The sequence below is a fragment of the Syngnathus floridae genome, chromosome 12 (assembly GCF_059516105.1).
Source record: "Syngnathus floridae isolate MCC-2025c chromosome 12, RoL_Sflo_1.0, whole genome shotgun sequence".
Taxonomy (NCBI): Eukaryota; Metazoa; Chordata; class Actinopteri; order Syngnathiformes; family Syngnathidae; genus Syngnathus; species Syngnathus floridae.
This window is the reverse complement of record NC_142424.1, coordinates 7042704-7057793: the sequence shown is the minus strand read 5'-3', so window position 1 is coordinate 7057793 and position 15090 is coordinate 7042704. Positions and strand designations below refer to the sequence as shown.

The following is a 15090-nucleotide window of genomic DNA, read 5'->3' as shown; positions in this document are numbered from 1 at the left end:
GATAAACAAATGTGAGCTAATGTTAGTTTCAACAGTGTGAAAGTCCATTTGATGATATGATGTGCCGCAGGTAGACACCTCTGGGGAAGTGGTTCTCCTCTCTCAGGTGATCAGGATGCTGACAACTCCGCCACCAGTCACCTCGCCCTGAGTGAGAGAGCAGCAAAAGGTTGAGTACCAATCCCTGCGGGACTCCGCAGGTGACATTACGAGACTCGCATTACTCACAAGCCACAATGACATGAATTACATTGTATGTCCTGTCTGATGCAAGAGATCCCTAACCCTTTTAGGTGCTTAATACCCAGATAAACTTAAAACATTACAATTGGTCAAATTTAGTTAAAGATACTACAATAAATATCCGAGCAGATACCCAGTACCGTATTTTCCGAACTATAAGGCGCACCGGACTATAAGGCGCACCATTAATGCATCATGTCAGATTTTTAATCCAAATCAAATCATTCTCCATTTTATCTTTTTTATTTCAACTTTAGACGCAACAAATTACTTTATAATCACAAAATAATGATCCATAGTCTTTTTGATTCATGATTCATAGTCTTCAGCGGGCCACTTATGATTGCTTTCATGACACAATGCTTCGGGCCAGTTTAAATTTGGGAATTTGGTCCATATATAAGGCGCACTGTCGGCTTTTGAGAAAATTTCAGGTTTTTAGGCGCGCCTTATAGTCCGGAAAATATGGTACATTTTTACATTTCACCTAACTACCTAAGTACCATGTAAGGCTATACAGTGTTGTGCTGTGATTACAGACAAATACCATGACCAAATATTACTTACATTCTTCCAATTTCTATCACGCTTCTCCTCATTAGTGTTGCAGGTGAGCTGAAGCACTGCTTGCCATCAGCCAAACACAGGGCGCATATCCTTAAACAAGCATGCAAAATCTCTGAAGAAGGAAGATGAAAAATAAAAACAAGCATGCCAAATATTATTAAATATAGCTTTTTTTTTTAATGAGAAATAGATTATAATATGAAACATTCATTGAAAGAAGCTGATATGACCTCAACAAAACGGAGGAAAAAAAACATTTACATTGGCAAGGTATTAGATGCGAAATTTTTAGGACACATTTAATGGATACATGTAAGCAACACTACATAGCATGATGCAAGACGCGTAAATGACTGCCGTTAAATTAGTTCTACTGTATACATTGCAAGTAGTGGAACATTTGCAAACTGTTCTTGTCTGGGCGCAAAATTCAAAAATAGTTTCTCATTCATTATGTATTAGGTGCATTTTGAGGTTCCCCTTAATAATTTTTAAATTCCCATATATCACTCACCTTAATCAAAATGACTAACCTCGCCCCCATAAATGTGAAAAATAGCCACATTTTTAAAGTAGTTGGCGTAATTTCACTGTATACAAATGGTTTTACGCTGTCAGTATATGATATAGAAAACAAAATAAACACCATAGACGTGCATGTTTTATGGACCTTCCTGTTGCTCAACAACAAAAGTTAAATGGTCCCGAAAACACAAAAACATTCTCAAAGTGTGACAGGCCTGATGAAGACCACTCTATACTTTGCACGAATACACTGGACTAATTAGTTTACTGCAACAGGCATAATACTGCAAAAAGTATCGTGTAAAATTGGGGATAGAATTGAATTTAGGAAGCAAAAGCTCCTTAACAGGAGATTGTCACTGATAGAGATATTTTGACCAGTTCTAAATATGTTAAAGGGATAAATAACAGGCACTTAATCATAAGAATAATCAATTTAAAATAGAATTATAGGGTATAATTTCTTAGGAATTGTCCAATGTAGTGCCAATGAAACAGGGACCAACAGTATTTACCGCGTCTTTTATAAGCCTCGACTTTCTGATTTGACATCCACTCACGGGAGGCAGTCAGGCACAGTTTCAGCAGTTAGCACACTCGCGTATGAAAGCATCTGCAAGATTTGAACATGGAACACAAAAGCCAAACAAAAGTCAGCATAAATGGTCGAGACGCCTGCTTTCAGTGTTGGAAGAGTCAACTAATATACAATATAAGAGATGATTATTGTTAGCATGCAAATGTTGCACTTGGGATGTTTCGCCACATTTTACCATTTCCATATTAGCATGCTACTAAGCTGAAAATTCGTAGTTGAATTGCATAAACTAATATGATGACACTAAAATGTTAGTTTGTTTGGGGCGGATGGAACCTTTTACATAACAGCTTTGCACTTTTAACAATGAGAACTTTCCAAAGTCTACCGCGTGAAATGATAACTGAGTCAAAGTGGAACTTTGCAATTCAGGAATTCACACGCAAGCCGATAACAAAAAGCAAGTATGGGATCAATGGGATATCACAAATCCACGTTAAAGGAGACAAGTTTTTTTTACCACTAAAAACAGTTCAAAGATCGGCATCAAGTATTACAAATTTTTTCATCCTTTTTTTTGCAGCCTTGAAGACAAGTTTGGAATTAGTCTCATCTACCTCTCATGTGTAGCTTAGGTTAATGTGCGGTAACTTTCCTGCTCTGCTTAGCTTTTAACTTTGACATAATAGTTATGTTTAGTCCATCCTAATTCAAAAATGTTACGTCGTCACTCAGCCTACTTGCCAAATCATGGGCAAAAAAAAAATCAGTGCGAAGGTATTATTTTGCAAATTCTACATAAAATCTTGCTCAGACACATTTTAGAAATAGATAGTTCACAAATGATTTACACTTACCAGGTGAACAGGCACATCAGAAAACCAACTGCGTGTATACAAGTGATTAAAAGGTCAATTTTCCATGTTATGTCCACTTTAAATACTGTTAATTGCGGCAAAATTAGGAAAAAAAACTAATTAAACTGCAAATCTAGGTATGGATTCGGAATTTGTGCCTCTGCGAATATCCACAAGACTTTGTGTCACATTCAACAGTGAAGCAGCAATATATAGCAAGATCCGAGCAACCAAAATAAAAATTAAATCTCAAGAGATTTGTTTTGCAATTCAGCTGGGATCTTTTTTTTTTGTGCCGATAGAATATTAAGGACACCAGGTCAACAGGTATCACCAGCCAAACACATGAGAGAAACAATATAATTTCCATGTCCAACAAATGGGATTATATACATAGTCATCTGGGATGGAATAAAAACAAAAACAAAAATACAGGCAGTAGTGAAAATATTCCAGATTAAAAGATATGATTTTACATGTGAATATTTTTTTTGCAGCACATGTGGCTCGCCAAAATACTATTTGCTGGGTTTTTGTCTCAAATCAACTGAGAGACAAGTAAATCGTGTTGTGATCAACCCTTATTCTAGCTTTGGGGTGGAAGGGGTGGGGGCGTCTATGGCTTTTAGTCAGCGTGCCTCATGGATGAATGCTAACATTTTGGTGCCCAAGAAAAAGCTTCACAAACCAGCAGTCACAACATTGTTACTATTTTTTTGTTTGTCCGTTTTACGCAAAGCAGTACAAAATTAGCATCGACTGTTAAATCCACGACAATGACGCAGTCACGCAGCGGAAAAGTTACTGCCATGTGAAAACACACCAAACCAAAAAAACACGCAAGAATTGAAAAATTGGACACATTCAATTAATTATCGAGCCCCCCAAAAAGTCAAAAGGTATGTGCTGACAAACACACACCATCACATCCACTGTATATGTATATATATAAACAGCTGGCTTTTTGTTATTTGACGTGACTATCCATTACGGGCCTGCTGCGTGTGCCTTACATGTCAGAACGATGACCGAGTGCTTCATAACTCACCGACTCGCCGAGGGTTGGAGAAGTAATAAAGACTCTATAATAAATGTGTTGGTTACGTTACACGCTATCGAGCTGTTTTTAAATCCTTAAGGTGTATAGAAACATTTTTAATTTGCATGTTAGCAGAAATAAAAGATATCTGGTCAGCCTGCTTGATTATTATTTTTTTGTTAAAAATGTTTTTTTTTCTTTTTTTGACTTCCCAGGTAAAGAAGAATGGCAGTTTCAGATACAACCTTCCGATCAAGGCCTCTTTATCGTGAGTATTCTTTTTTTTTAAATCTCTCTCTCTCTCTCTCTGACAAAGTTCTTTGGAGGAATGACAGACATGCTTGGACACGTATGTTACAGTCCTATAACGTTAGTTCCGATTAACATCGTCCTTTCATAGATGCCTTTTTCGTTTCCTCCCCTTCTTTTTACGAATTATGCTTACAAAGTTTGAGTTACATCAAAAAGGCAGAAAAGGTCCAAAAGAGGAAAAAGGCAAAAGAAAAAATGAAATAAGAGCCCACACGGGAGGTTCAGTTCATTGGCGGGCATTTTTTTCTGTGTTCTCTGTCCTTACGTTGGACATCTTAAAGTGATCAACACAATTTTGCAGTCAGATGATCTGATTGTTTTAGTATCTCTGTGCTGTACATGTCCAAGGCATGATTGACCCTGATCATTTCGCTGTTGTTGAGCTTGAGCCGATGCTTCAGCATACATGAAAAGAGGTCCAGCTGGGGTTTGCCGGGCGCAGAGGGAGGGGCGAGACGGTTAATCCGATCCCGTATGTCCAGTAACAGGAGCATGACGGACGACGCAGAGTAGAACTGACTTCCCTGCGTGTACGACTGGTTGACCTGTTGCACGGCGCTGCGGAGGAGGTCTGCGTTGAAACGCAGGCTGTAGCCAAACACTTGAATGTCGGAGATTTTGATGTAGATCTGCCGCTTGTTTGGGTCTGCCAGATCGACGGGACCCGTGTCGTTGCGGAGCCCGGTGGGGATCTTGGCTCGGCTCCTCAAGTAGATATGGACGGTCTCGAAGAAGGTCTTCCAGCGGTTGCCCAGCAACAGGGTCCAGTTGAAGCACTGGGTGTTCTGAAGGCGCACCTTTTCCCAGCGGGGGTAACCGTGCTCACCGAAGGGCATGCTCCAGCCTTCCGAGTGGCTGCCGCTGAACGGGTTGACGTAGACGAAGAACATGGGGTCGATGCTGCTGTTGCGCATCTGACAGATCTTCATGGACAGGCCGATGATCATGTGGAGGTAGTCCATGCGGTTTTTGTTGCTTTTGAGTGTCAGGGACATGCGCTTACGCCACCGAGGGTCAAAGAAAGTCTCTAGGCGGATCTCGTTACTAATGAACGTGGTGTGGATATACAGTCGGGAGTCCATTTTCTGCAACAGGTACTTAAGTTCCAGATCCTGAAAGTCCAGGTCCGTTTCGAAGCTGATGAACTGCTCGCTCCGCTCCGAGTCCACATTTTGGGGCTCGCAGCGGCCGCGGTACAACTTGTAGCCCTTGTTGCATGAGCCGCACTGCGAGATGTTGGCCAAGCTGCACATGGCGCAGCTGTTGTTGCCCCCGATGACACAAGGGATGGGTCGCTGGCACAGGGTGACACCCGTGTGGCACACGCACGTTCGCTGGCTTTCCAGGAAGGTTCCCCAAAAGCCGTTCTCATTGCAGTAGAGGAAAGACTGAACCCTGTTGAGCCACTGCATCACCGACCTTGTTGGAAAACACGGGAAAAATATATGGGTTAAAATTTTCGCAAGATGGAGGACAAAGTAACCAATTAAGCAATTGTCCCTTTCCCACTAGCCATGTGTGCGTACGGTGAGTCGACGGACAATTTTCTAGTTTCCAATGTGTTAATGGACTCGTACATGGTTATGTAAGAATATGGCGAGTACCAGTGAAATTGTTTTATGCGCTTACGGTGTGGCCTTTGTAATCCAAGGCCAGCCTGTAGCCTGGAGTCGTAACAAGAGCGTGAAGTTTAACACCCGAGACTCATTTCCCATACCCTGTTGCGCTTCAAGCTGCCAACACTTATTTCATACGTCACACTAACCAGGAAATTCAAATTAAAAAGCAGTGATGCTGAAAAATAAGTATGGTCAGTGAAATTTTTAAGAGTGACAATGAAAAACGCTTCCTAACATTTATTATAAACACCGAACATTTAATATTCATCTGAATAGCCCATGGCAGTGTTCTGACCCTACGCACAAGGCATTTAATTTGATCAAATATGACTAGATTTAAGGACAATTTTCCAAGCGTCTTAATATTTTGCAAGACATCTATTACTTTTTTTTGTGTGCGTTGAATTGGAATCTCTTGTGCATTTAATAAGGTTGTTTTTTATGAGGTGGATAATGGAGAGGGTTGAGATTGTTGGTGGTGGCTGTAAAATGCCAAAATGATCCATTCCCTGGAGAAATTTAGTCTGCCTTGTCTGTGAGGTGGCAATTCTGCGGAAATTCAGCGTGATGGAGACGAGAGAGTAGGACGTTCGTTCCTTTTTACAAAAGGGAGGAGTATAGTTATTTCCCTCTGGTGGAAGATAGCACTTGCTATTCTTAGTTCGTCTGCGCTTCCCCGCAGGCATCTTTCCATGTCATCCTGACAGTATTGGAACTTCATTTCTGATTATAGGAAGTGAATTCTGTTTTTTTTTTCTTTTTAGAGAGAGAGGAGAGTTGGTCAAGGTTAGCATGACATGTTAATGAACCCGAGTTTCTAACCATGATGGATGACATTGCATTGTTACCAAATCCCACCCGAGCTATACGCCTAAATGAGTTTGCACCTATGGAGGACGCTGAGCTGGCTAACTTTAGATCTGACGTATCGGTTTAGGAAGCACTTCAAATCTGAAGCTGCCTTTAAGAAGACAAGGTAGTTCAGTGACTGACTACCACTGGGAAAACTTTTGAATCCGGGTCAAATGGTGTCTCGACAACTTTGCCAAGAGGCAGTAAAGTGAAATTACACACAACAAGCATATGCTGACGGGGTAAAGATGTCAATTACAGAAATTATTCCTATGAAAAACACCTCTTGGCCACAAATATTAAAAAAGTAGATATTGCCAATATGAAGGATGTTAATGTATTTACAAAATGATCAGTGCAAACTGAAATGATCAGGTTTGTTGTATCGTCTCTTAATTACTAACTTCCTCATTTGGCAAAATACTTTGCAGCACTTCCTTCCGACCCGGGTAAATGGCACAACAAGAGACCGAGAGAGATCACCTGTAGGAACTTTGCAGGTCTACACAAGATCTCTTCAAGAGCTACCAAAGATGACGACCGCATCCCATGTTTAGGCCTTGTTTGTATTCGCTATGTGCTTTTTGTACTCACTTATTGAATTTGAACCCGTAAATAAAATTTTGATGCATATAAAGTCAGCATTCACACTATTCCTCCTCTTCAGCTTTCAAGTATTCTCTTTCATAAGTAGAGTCCTGAAGAGGATAATACATTTTGGGAAAATCCAACTAGACTGGAAATATTGTAAGTAGGTCATATCACAGGAGCTGTGTTACTGTGTATTACCTTTTATTTGCTTTCTTTTTCGTACCTCAGTATAATTTTACAGTTTCAATTCTAATAATAAGAACGTTTTGGCCTGTGATTTTTGGCTTCTTTGCTCTGTTGGTTTTTACGTTAGACTGTCCTCGGCGTCGACTCAAAGCACCTTCGAATCGGTGAAGTGAAAACGCTTTTCCTTGGAAAATGTTCATATTATCATATCCACATCATTATCATTTTGGTTCTGGGCAGACTCAAACTCTCATGCCGCTTGCCCTGGCTGTATGTTTATCTGAAATTCGGGAGTGAGGGGAAAGTAAAAACCATAAAGCTCCAGGCAATACTTTGGCCAAAACCATACAGTTGTTGCATCAGGTGTTGACAGATAGAGCGGGAGTGTTGGAATAGATTGTCGCGAAGCGTTAATAATGCCGCTCTTATTTGACCAGCAGTTGTGTACAAATTTCAACCACACACTTGTTGATTTGTATTAGAAACGGCACCCAAAAATTAATGCTAATTAGCAGGCAGCAGGTTAAATATGCACATAAGCATGAATGTGTCTTTCTGGTTTCTATTCTAATTGTGCATTTGCATGAAACTCTTAAGCAGCTGATTTGCATAATGGGTGCCATGACGGGGCGCAGCACCGCTCCAATTAGCAACTGGAAATGGGAACGACGCTTGCTATTCTGAGTACATCATGTGAATGACAGAACTCCCCAAAACAGTCATTTATTATAATAACCACTTTATGATTTCGATAGCAGATCAGATTGAGCTCTGAACCGGTCTTAATCGTCTGTATCTGTGACATGACTGTTGGTCAAAAATAATCCCGTGATCAAGAATTGCACCACATTTTAAAGTTCGCCTGGCTGAAGTCGGCTCGTTTTGAGAGTTTGGTCCTGACTATAATTTGAAAGAACGTCATAAGTTTAACAGTCTTATTTACGTAAGCTTTATTTCAAAGTAAAACGCCCCCGAGAACTGACACACATTAACTAATAGACATATAAAAGTAAGCCATGGAAGCTTTAAAAAAAAATGCAATCATTTCATGTCATTATTAGGTTGAAATAGCGAGATAAATTATTTTCACCGCAATGTCTGGCTTGCTTAGATTTGTCGTAGGAAATCAAAAAACAATCAAATGGAATAGATGTTTATTTCCACTGAGAATACTTAGCGTCTGTGAGGGGCTTCAAAGTTAAATGAGCTCAGATTAAATGCTTCATAAATTCCTCCCAAAGAGAGAGTCGAATCAACAGGGAAAAAAACCAACATTAATTTACCTTTATTATTTTGAGTATTAACGGCAGACTTTTGTTTTTATATAACAGAGATTGATCGTGCGTGGGGATTCTTATTTCAATTGTTTAGTCACAGTCGTATTTAAACCATTTTAAGTAAATGATTATTTTCAATATGTATTCTTCTCAGGCATAGATGACCAACTAAGTGCCACCCGAGCAAGTGTGTCATAGCAATTTGAGGAATGAGTCATTATCACTTCATGAATATATTGTACTAATTCTTTGCAGGGGTCATTCTAATTCCTTACATGTCAGATTTGGTTTTTTCAACATGAATAAGTAAATCTTAGGTATAGCTTTACAAGAATTAATCTCTCGGGAGTAATGGGACCAGGTTGCCATTTTTAAATGATTAAGTTTTAAATATAAAAACGTATAGATTAATCGCTCATTAACGCTTCTGGTGGATCAAGGAATATTGTAGTCAATTACTACGCCTTTGTGGAGCTTTATGTTCTCAATACTTTATTGTCTAAAATGTAAACATTGAGCAGTTACCTAACATCATGTCATTAGAGAATGCACATTATGTTTCCTGGGTACATTTATTCACATACTGTTTTGCATTTCCACGACTAAAATAACCTTGATGTTGCCAAGCAACGTGAATTATCGCATCCTTTGCCAAGAACATTTAATTAGTCAGAAGAACTTTAGCATTAAAGCCTTCTTGGACTGCTTCAGATTGTTTTGTTCATCCTATAAAGATGTGCTGCGAGAAGCGTTGGATGGCCACTCGTGATGTTTGCATTTTTGGGGAGCTGAGAGGACTGCGGAGGAATCTACAGGAGGACCCACTGAACATAATTTTCACAGCGACCCTCCAAGTGAAAGCATGCAACATTGGCGGCTGTGTGACAACATGCAACCCCGTTGTGGGTTTTGATGTATGAATGGCGGCAGTCCCACGCTGGGGATTGGCCCTGTGGTGCATGTTGTGGGCCTGAGATGCTTTCACGACATCATCATCAGCTGCTGCTGCCTGGCTTGGACGTGGATGTTAAAATGCCTCCCTGAGGAGGTGCTGTGGTGGTGGTGGTGGGCACATACTTTGGAAACACTTGACAGATAGATTTTCAGTTTTGCTGCAATTCCCTCATCTATTGATGAGGGCTGCCAAAAGTAAGGGCAAGTCCCACTTGGTGCGAGGGACCTATGTTCTAACACCACATACATGACAGCACATTTTGAAACAACCTTTGGGACTGGGCGTTTACAAGCTTTACGCTTCAGCCTAGTCATTTTGAGCTTTATTATCAGTATACTAATTTTCAATTGTATATACTTTGAGTATTGTGAAATTTATTTCTGCAATAAAAATAATGCTGGTGAAGTACTACCAACCTTACTAGCTCAGAGGAGTTAACAATTTAACCATATGCAAGGAACCAAACCCTGCTGCAGGTAGCAATCTGCCAGCAATCAGCAGGAATGATACATGCATTATGTTTTTAGCATGAAATGCCACAAGAGACTTAATCAAATGAGCAATAGTCAGCAAGAATAAATATGGTAAAACATTAACCCATTTATTCAAACATTTAGGTTACACGTTGGATCTGCATGCTCGATTCAGACGCTGCTGAATAGACGCGCAAGAAACATGACTGCAAATATTGGCTGCAGCCCAATAAAATAATTTTATTTTAACCAATATTAATCTAATCCAAGACTAATTATTTATTTATTTATTTATTTATTTATTTATTTATTTATTTATTTATTTATTTATTTATTTGGGGCGGACACTGATATTATTCGATGGCATTATCGCATCGGAACACTCATAAATGCTGCATGCCAGCTCATTATCATCTAACTATAACTATCCCGGTTTAAACAAATTAATGATAAAGAAATGTCTTGAAAAATGAGGAAAAACTTGGTATTTGGACAGTGTTGTTGCATGACTGGAATGACGCTTTGGTAACTGTTGATGGACTCTTACCGAAAGAAGCTCTAAGTAGGGGAAGCGCACGCTATCTTTGATAACACTTGAGAAGTCAACTCAGGCGAGGGACTAGTGACAATCTAAGTGCTCATTTTCAGAACGCGTAAATCAATATTTCACCACTTTCAACTTGTACAGTGACGCCCTCATCACAGAACACCGTTTTATATTTTGGGGTATTTGCTGTCATGTCAGGCGTCGGCGCACCGGCGTAGTGGAGGCTCTCAAGCTGCAAGAGCAGGGAAGTGGTGGCAGATGTGTGCAATGACCTTTAGACAACACTCCCAGAGCTGCATTTGCTTTTATAGACGGTGATGTGGAACTGCACAAGTGAGGTAGGCATGTGCAAACCTCGGCACTAAGTCGACGTGATGGACACAAATAACGTAGCCATAATTTATAATGGATGACGTCCTTTTAAAGCGTGCAAGTGCGACGCAGTGGCTGCCCCAACCAAAAAAAAAAGTGGACATTTTTTTCTTCCGAAATAAGTAAGTGCATTGTCATCTCGAACCTTGGGGTTTTGAAGCATAAAAAGTTGAGCGTGTTCTGTCAAGATTGTATTTCTACCCACCTTTCCCTGGGCATCTGGTGGTTGGGATTGTGGTGACAGCGGATGCTGAGGCCAAAGAGCTTGCGGGCAGTGCGCTGGATCTTGATTCGCTGGACCTCTAGGGAGCTCTGGAGCAGCCTGTAGCGAGCCTGCAGGTCCCAGTCGCTACCCCACAGCAAGTGCACGCTGTTGATGGGCAGGAAGTGAGTGGAGGGCAACCTCTTCAGGAAGGACTTGAACTCATCTGGAAAAGCAGAGAGGCATGTATTTGTTTATTGTTAGACCCTTCGTTTTGTTACAGTGGAGATTAGAAAGAAGTTTTGTCATGGACTCCTTTTCACTCCACGTCAGCCCTTACATCATTCCGAAGCTCCAAAATTAAATTGCTTAATACACATTACATCACAATTTGAAAGGGCCCAAAGTTCGACACCTTCCACACTCGATTCCTCTCCGTACTTCAACAGAGTTGAACAGCTTTTTTTTCTTTGCCCCAGCCTCGGCGGAGACGTTTCTCAGAGTTTTGCCTCGTCCTCCCGAGGCTTGTCAGATCCGCTTTGCTCGTTTGCTTCAGAGATATCAGAATCCTTCTCCTCCACCCAATGTTCACTGATGTCACACGCCACCCTCAACGGGAATGTCGGCTCACGATTAAGGAACGTCTGAATCCGACGCCCTTAAAAAGACCTTTAACATGTCACTTTCTCCTGCCGGGTCGACAGCTGCTACGTTATGTAGGCGACGGAAACGAACCGATCTGCTCCTTAATAGAAATTCTTAGAAACACCAAAATGTAGTGATTTATCAAACCGAAAACACGACAAGGATAAGTTCTTCCTGAAGTGCCCCATTTGCGTGAAAATGTTATTTACTAGAACAGATGTGCTCAGATAACGTGTTTTGACTTGCAGCATGTGTTTCATTACATACGGTTATTTGCATGCTTGAGTAAACAACTGTCAGCGAGGCGGGTCATGTCTAGTTTAAATTTGACAGTAACTGCCGTGTTATTCAGAAGACCTTGTAAACTGCATTCTCCGTAGCTGCCATATGCAATCTCTGATCTTACTTGAGAGATTTGGTCCTAATGTCTTACCTAATTGTCCATGACCCTAAAAGTAGCTAATGACGGAAATGATGAACTCAGTTTAGCAAACTACAAAACTCCGTTCTTAAAAAATTAAATTCTACTCACCGGAGTTCTCAAATTCTTTGTAGGAGGATGCCCACGACTCAGCCATGCCCAGCATGGTGTTCTCCATGATCTGGATGTCGGTGATGGGACAGTTGCACTGGGGATACTCGTCGCCACATTGGCAGATGCACTGGTTGTTGCGGCACAGGTACTCTCCTTCGCCGTTACACATAATGTAGCTCAGAGCTGACTGGACAAACTTCTCCTGAAGGTACTCTGGGAAAATCACCTGAAGACCTGGAAAAGACCAACATAAAGGTCGATGTATGGGAGATTATTTTATATTACATGGCAATGGAAAAAAAAGGATTTAACAGTATTTTGATGATTGTGAATGTTTTGCATGTGGGGAAATAATTAGACAAATAATTGAGTGACCTGAAAGGACACTGCCATTTATTTCCCCACATTCAAGATTCAAGAATAAAAAACTCTTGAATCTTGAATGTGGGGAAATAAATGGCAGTGTCCTTTCAGGGCACTCAATTATTTGTCTAAAGGACGTGCTTCAGACATTCTCAATGTTCAACATGAGCTGACACTTTTGTACGGGCTTCACTCTCAGTATGACAGCTTTCACTTGTGATTGATGCCTCCCATTGAGTGTACTGTCGTTTTATTTGATAATTACCACACAATCGTTGCCCCCACCTCCGCCATTGTAAGCAATGTTTGTGTATTTCACAAAATTAGTCAACAAAGGAGTCCCCATTTGTGTGCATTGCATATCAATAAAGGAACCAGATGACTCACAGAAGTGGAAGAGGCCATTTGCACTGTCTCCATTCCCTATAAAATCAAGGCGGTCAAGGCATACATAGTGCTTGACATTGCAGAAATTGACTCGCCGTGCATGACATTGACGCGCATGAGGTGCATATAAACTGCAAGCTCTCCCCTTGCGGATGATGTAGGGAAACCACTGGCTGTTTTGTTGTTCTTGAAAAAATATCCTGATTATATTTCAGTTGTATATTCATTGTCATTTATTGCAATTATTTTCTTTCTTCCAAAAAAAGTATTGCAATATTATCTTTACCTAATGGAATATATGGACGTACTGCTATGCTACAGCACTGTAATAAAATATCACTGCACTTGAGCCCCGTTCATATTGTGCCGGTGTTGATCCATAAGTGTCTTTTTAGTTTGGTATATAAACTAAAGGCGAACAAATGGAAACAGAAGTCCATTTCGACCCATCTAACCATCTCTCAACATTTCTGGACTCTGGGCCAATTGATGTCTCAGAGGAGATCTCACAGAAATGAAGGCTGTGTGGCAGTAAAGCCTTTTTCTTCAATCCAGTGCCTGAAAATAAATCCCCGGCTCTACAACCCAGTGGACTGGAAAAAAAACTAAATAGGTTTTTTTCTTGCCCTTTTTGTATGGAACATTGGGAAAGCAATATTTTTTTATTTAATCGGTTTTACTTGAGCACAAATGTCGCCTCAGCAGAAAATATGCACGCAGGAACCACAACATAACATCGCACTGATGAATGTTTTTTTTTCCCTCCTCAATTTTCCACTCATGCATTATTTTCACCGAAAGGTGAAAAATGTAATCAATTCATGATGAATCAATGTAATGAATGGGGAGAGCAAAGGCTTTAATACACTTGAATAATTTGCCGATAAACTGTCAAACAATGTCTCCGTTGTGTGCACACTTCAATTAGAGCTACTTATTTTCACTCGCTAAAAAAAATGTTAATGCAAAAACTGGGATGGCTAAAAGTTAATTAGAATGTTCAAATTCAACAATATTAAGCATACGCCGCATATTGTGCATGCTGAGATGAACATTTAATTTCCTGAAACCTGCTTGGAACACTAAAATACCAACTATAGCCAGTCAGCAGTGAGTTAAATGGGGGCCAGCATAATTGGCTAAGTGTTTTTATTTATAGAAGTTCATTAGAGTTGCCGGTGAACTCCAGCCTATCCCTAAAAGGTTAACAATAACACGTCCCCTTTATTATGAGAATATTTAATAAAGATGTTAGAACAGCAACACTTTAACTCTATTTTAATTATTCCCTATAGACAAAAATAACTATCGCCAAAATAGGAGCAAGATTTACCAGATTGTACTCTAATTTCTCCAGTTTGTTTTTTTATACAGTAAAAGCCGCTTCCCTTAACCGCACAATGATTGTTGCCCGTCAGCCCGATGGGGTGGGGTGAGGGGGAAGGTCGGGTTCTGGAAATAGCAAAGTGGATGGATAACTCATGGTGTGACCACAAAAGACTCAAATTGCACGGGCCTTTTTCTCTCTCCATCAGGCCTGTCTGTGGCCCCCAGATCCAATATTCATTTAGCTTGATGTATTCCTGGACTTGAAACTTTAATGTGATTTGTGGGACAATCCAGATGGCAAGTTCACGGATCAACGCCGCTCGTTGGCGGAGTCGGGTGCCAGCGGGGCCCACCGCACAATAACACAGAGTGCCTACCCTTCTCCTTCCTCTGACCATACTTCACGAGCGCCGAGCCTCACGTCAACCTGCGTCACTTCAGCTGCTGTCCACTCTTTTTTGCTCGCCGACTTTGTCTCTCCTCTTTGCACTTCTGTCTGACTTCATTACGCTCACTTTTGCTCCCGCCGCGCACCTCCACGTGGCCTTTGGTTCACTCCATCACTCACTCCTTTTTCTTCACCTCTCGCGCTCTCCCCCTACTACACTCGATCACTGTGCATCGACTCAGTTACTGGAAATGCGATGTCTTGTCCTCACGCCCCCTTTCTGAGAAA

The 15090-nt window shown here is 40.8% G+C and overlaps 1 protein-coding gene across 2 annotated transcripts in view; it reads right to left on the bottom strand.

Annotated features, from left to right (window-relative positions):
- Positions 1-964: 964 nt before the first annotated feature.
- Positions 965-15090, bottom strand: part of brinp1 (BMP/retinoic acid inducible neural specific 1) — a 119988-nt gene continuing 105862 nt past the window's right edge. For both annotated transcript variants that reach the window (XM_088391188.1, XM_088391190.1), the window contains 3 exons: positions 12333-12569; positions 11159-11381; positions 965-5500 (listed from right to left, as the gene is read on the bottom strand). In XM_088391188.1, the coding sequence (XP_088247314.1) occupies positions 4366-5500; positions 11159-11381; positions 12333-12569 (1595 nt within the window). In that variant the 3' untranslated portion in view covers positions 965-4365. The remainder of the gene's footprint in view (positions 5501-11158; positions 11382-12332; positions 12570-15090) is intronic.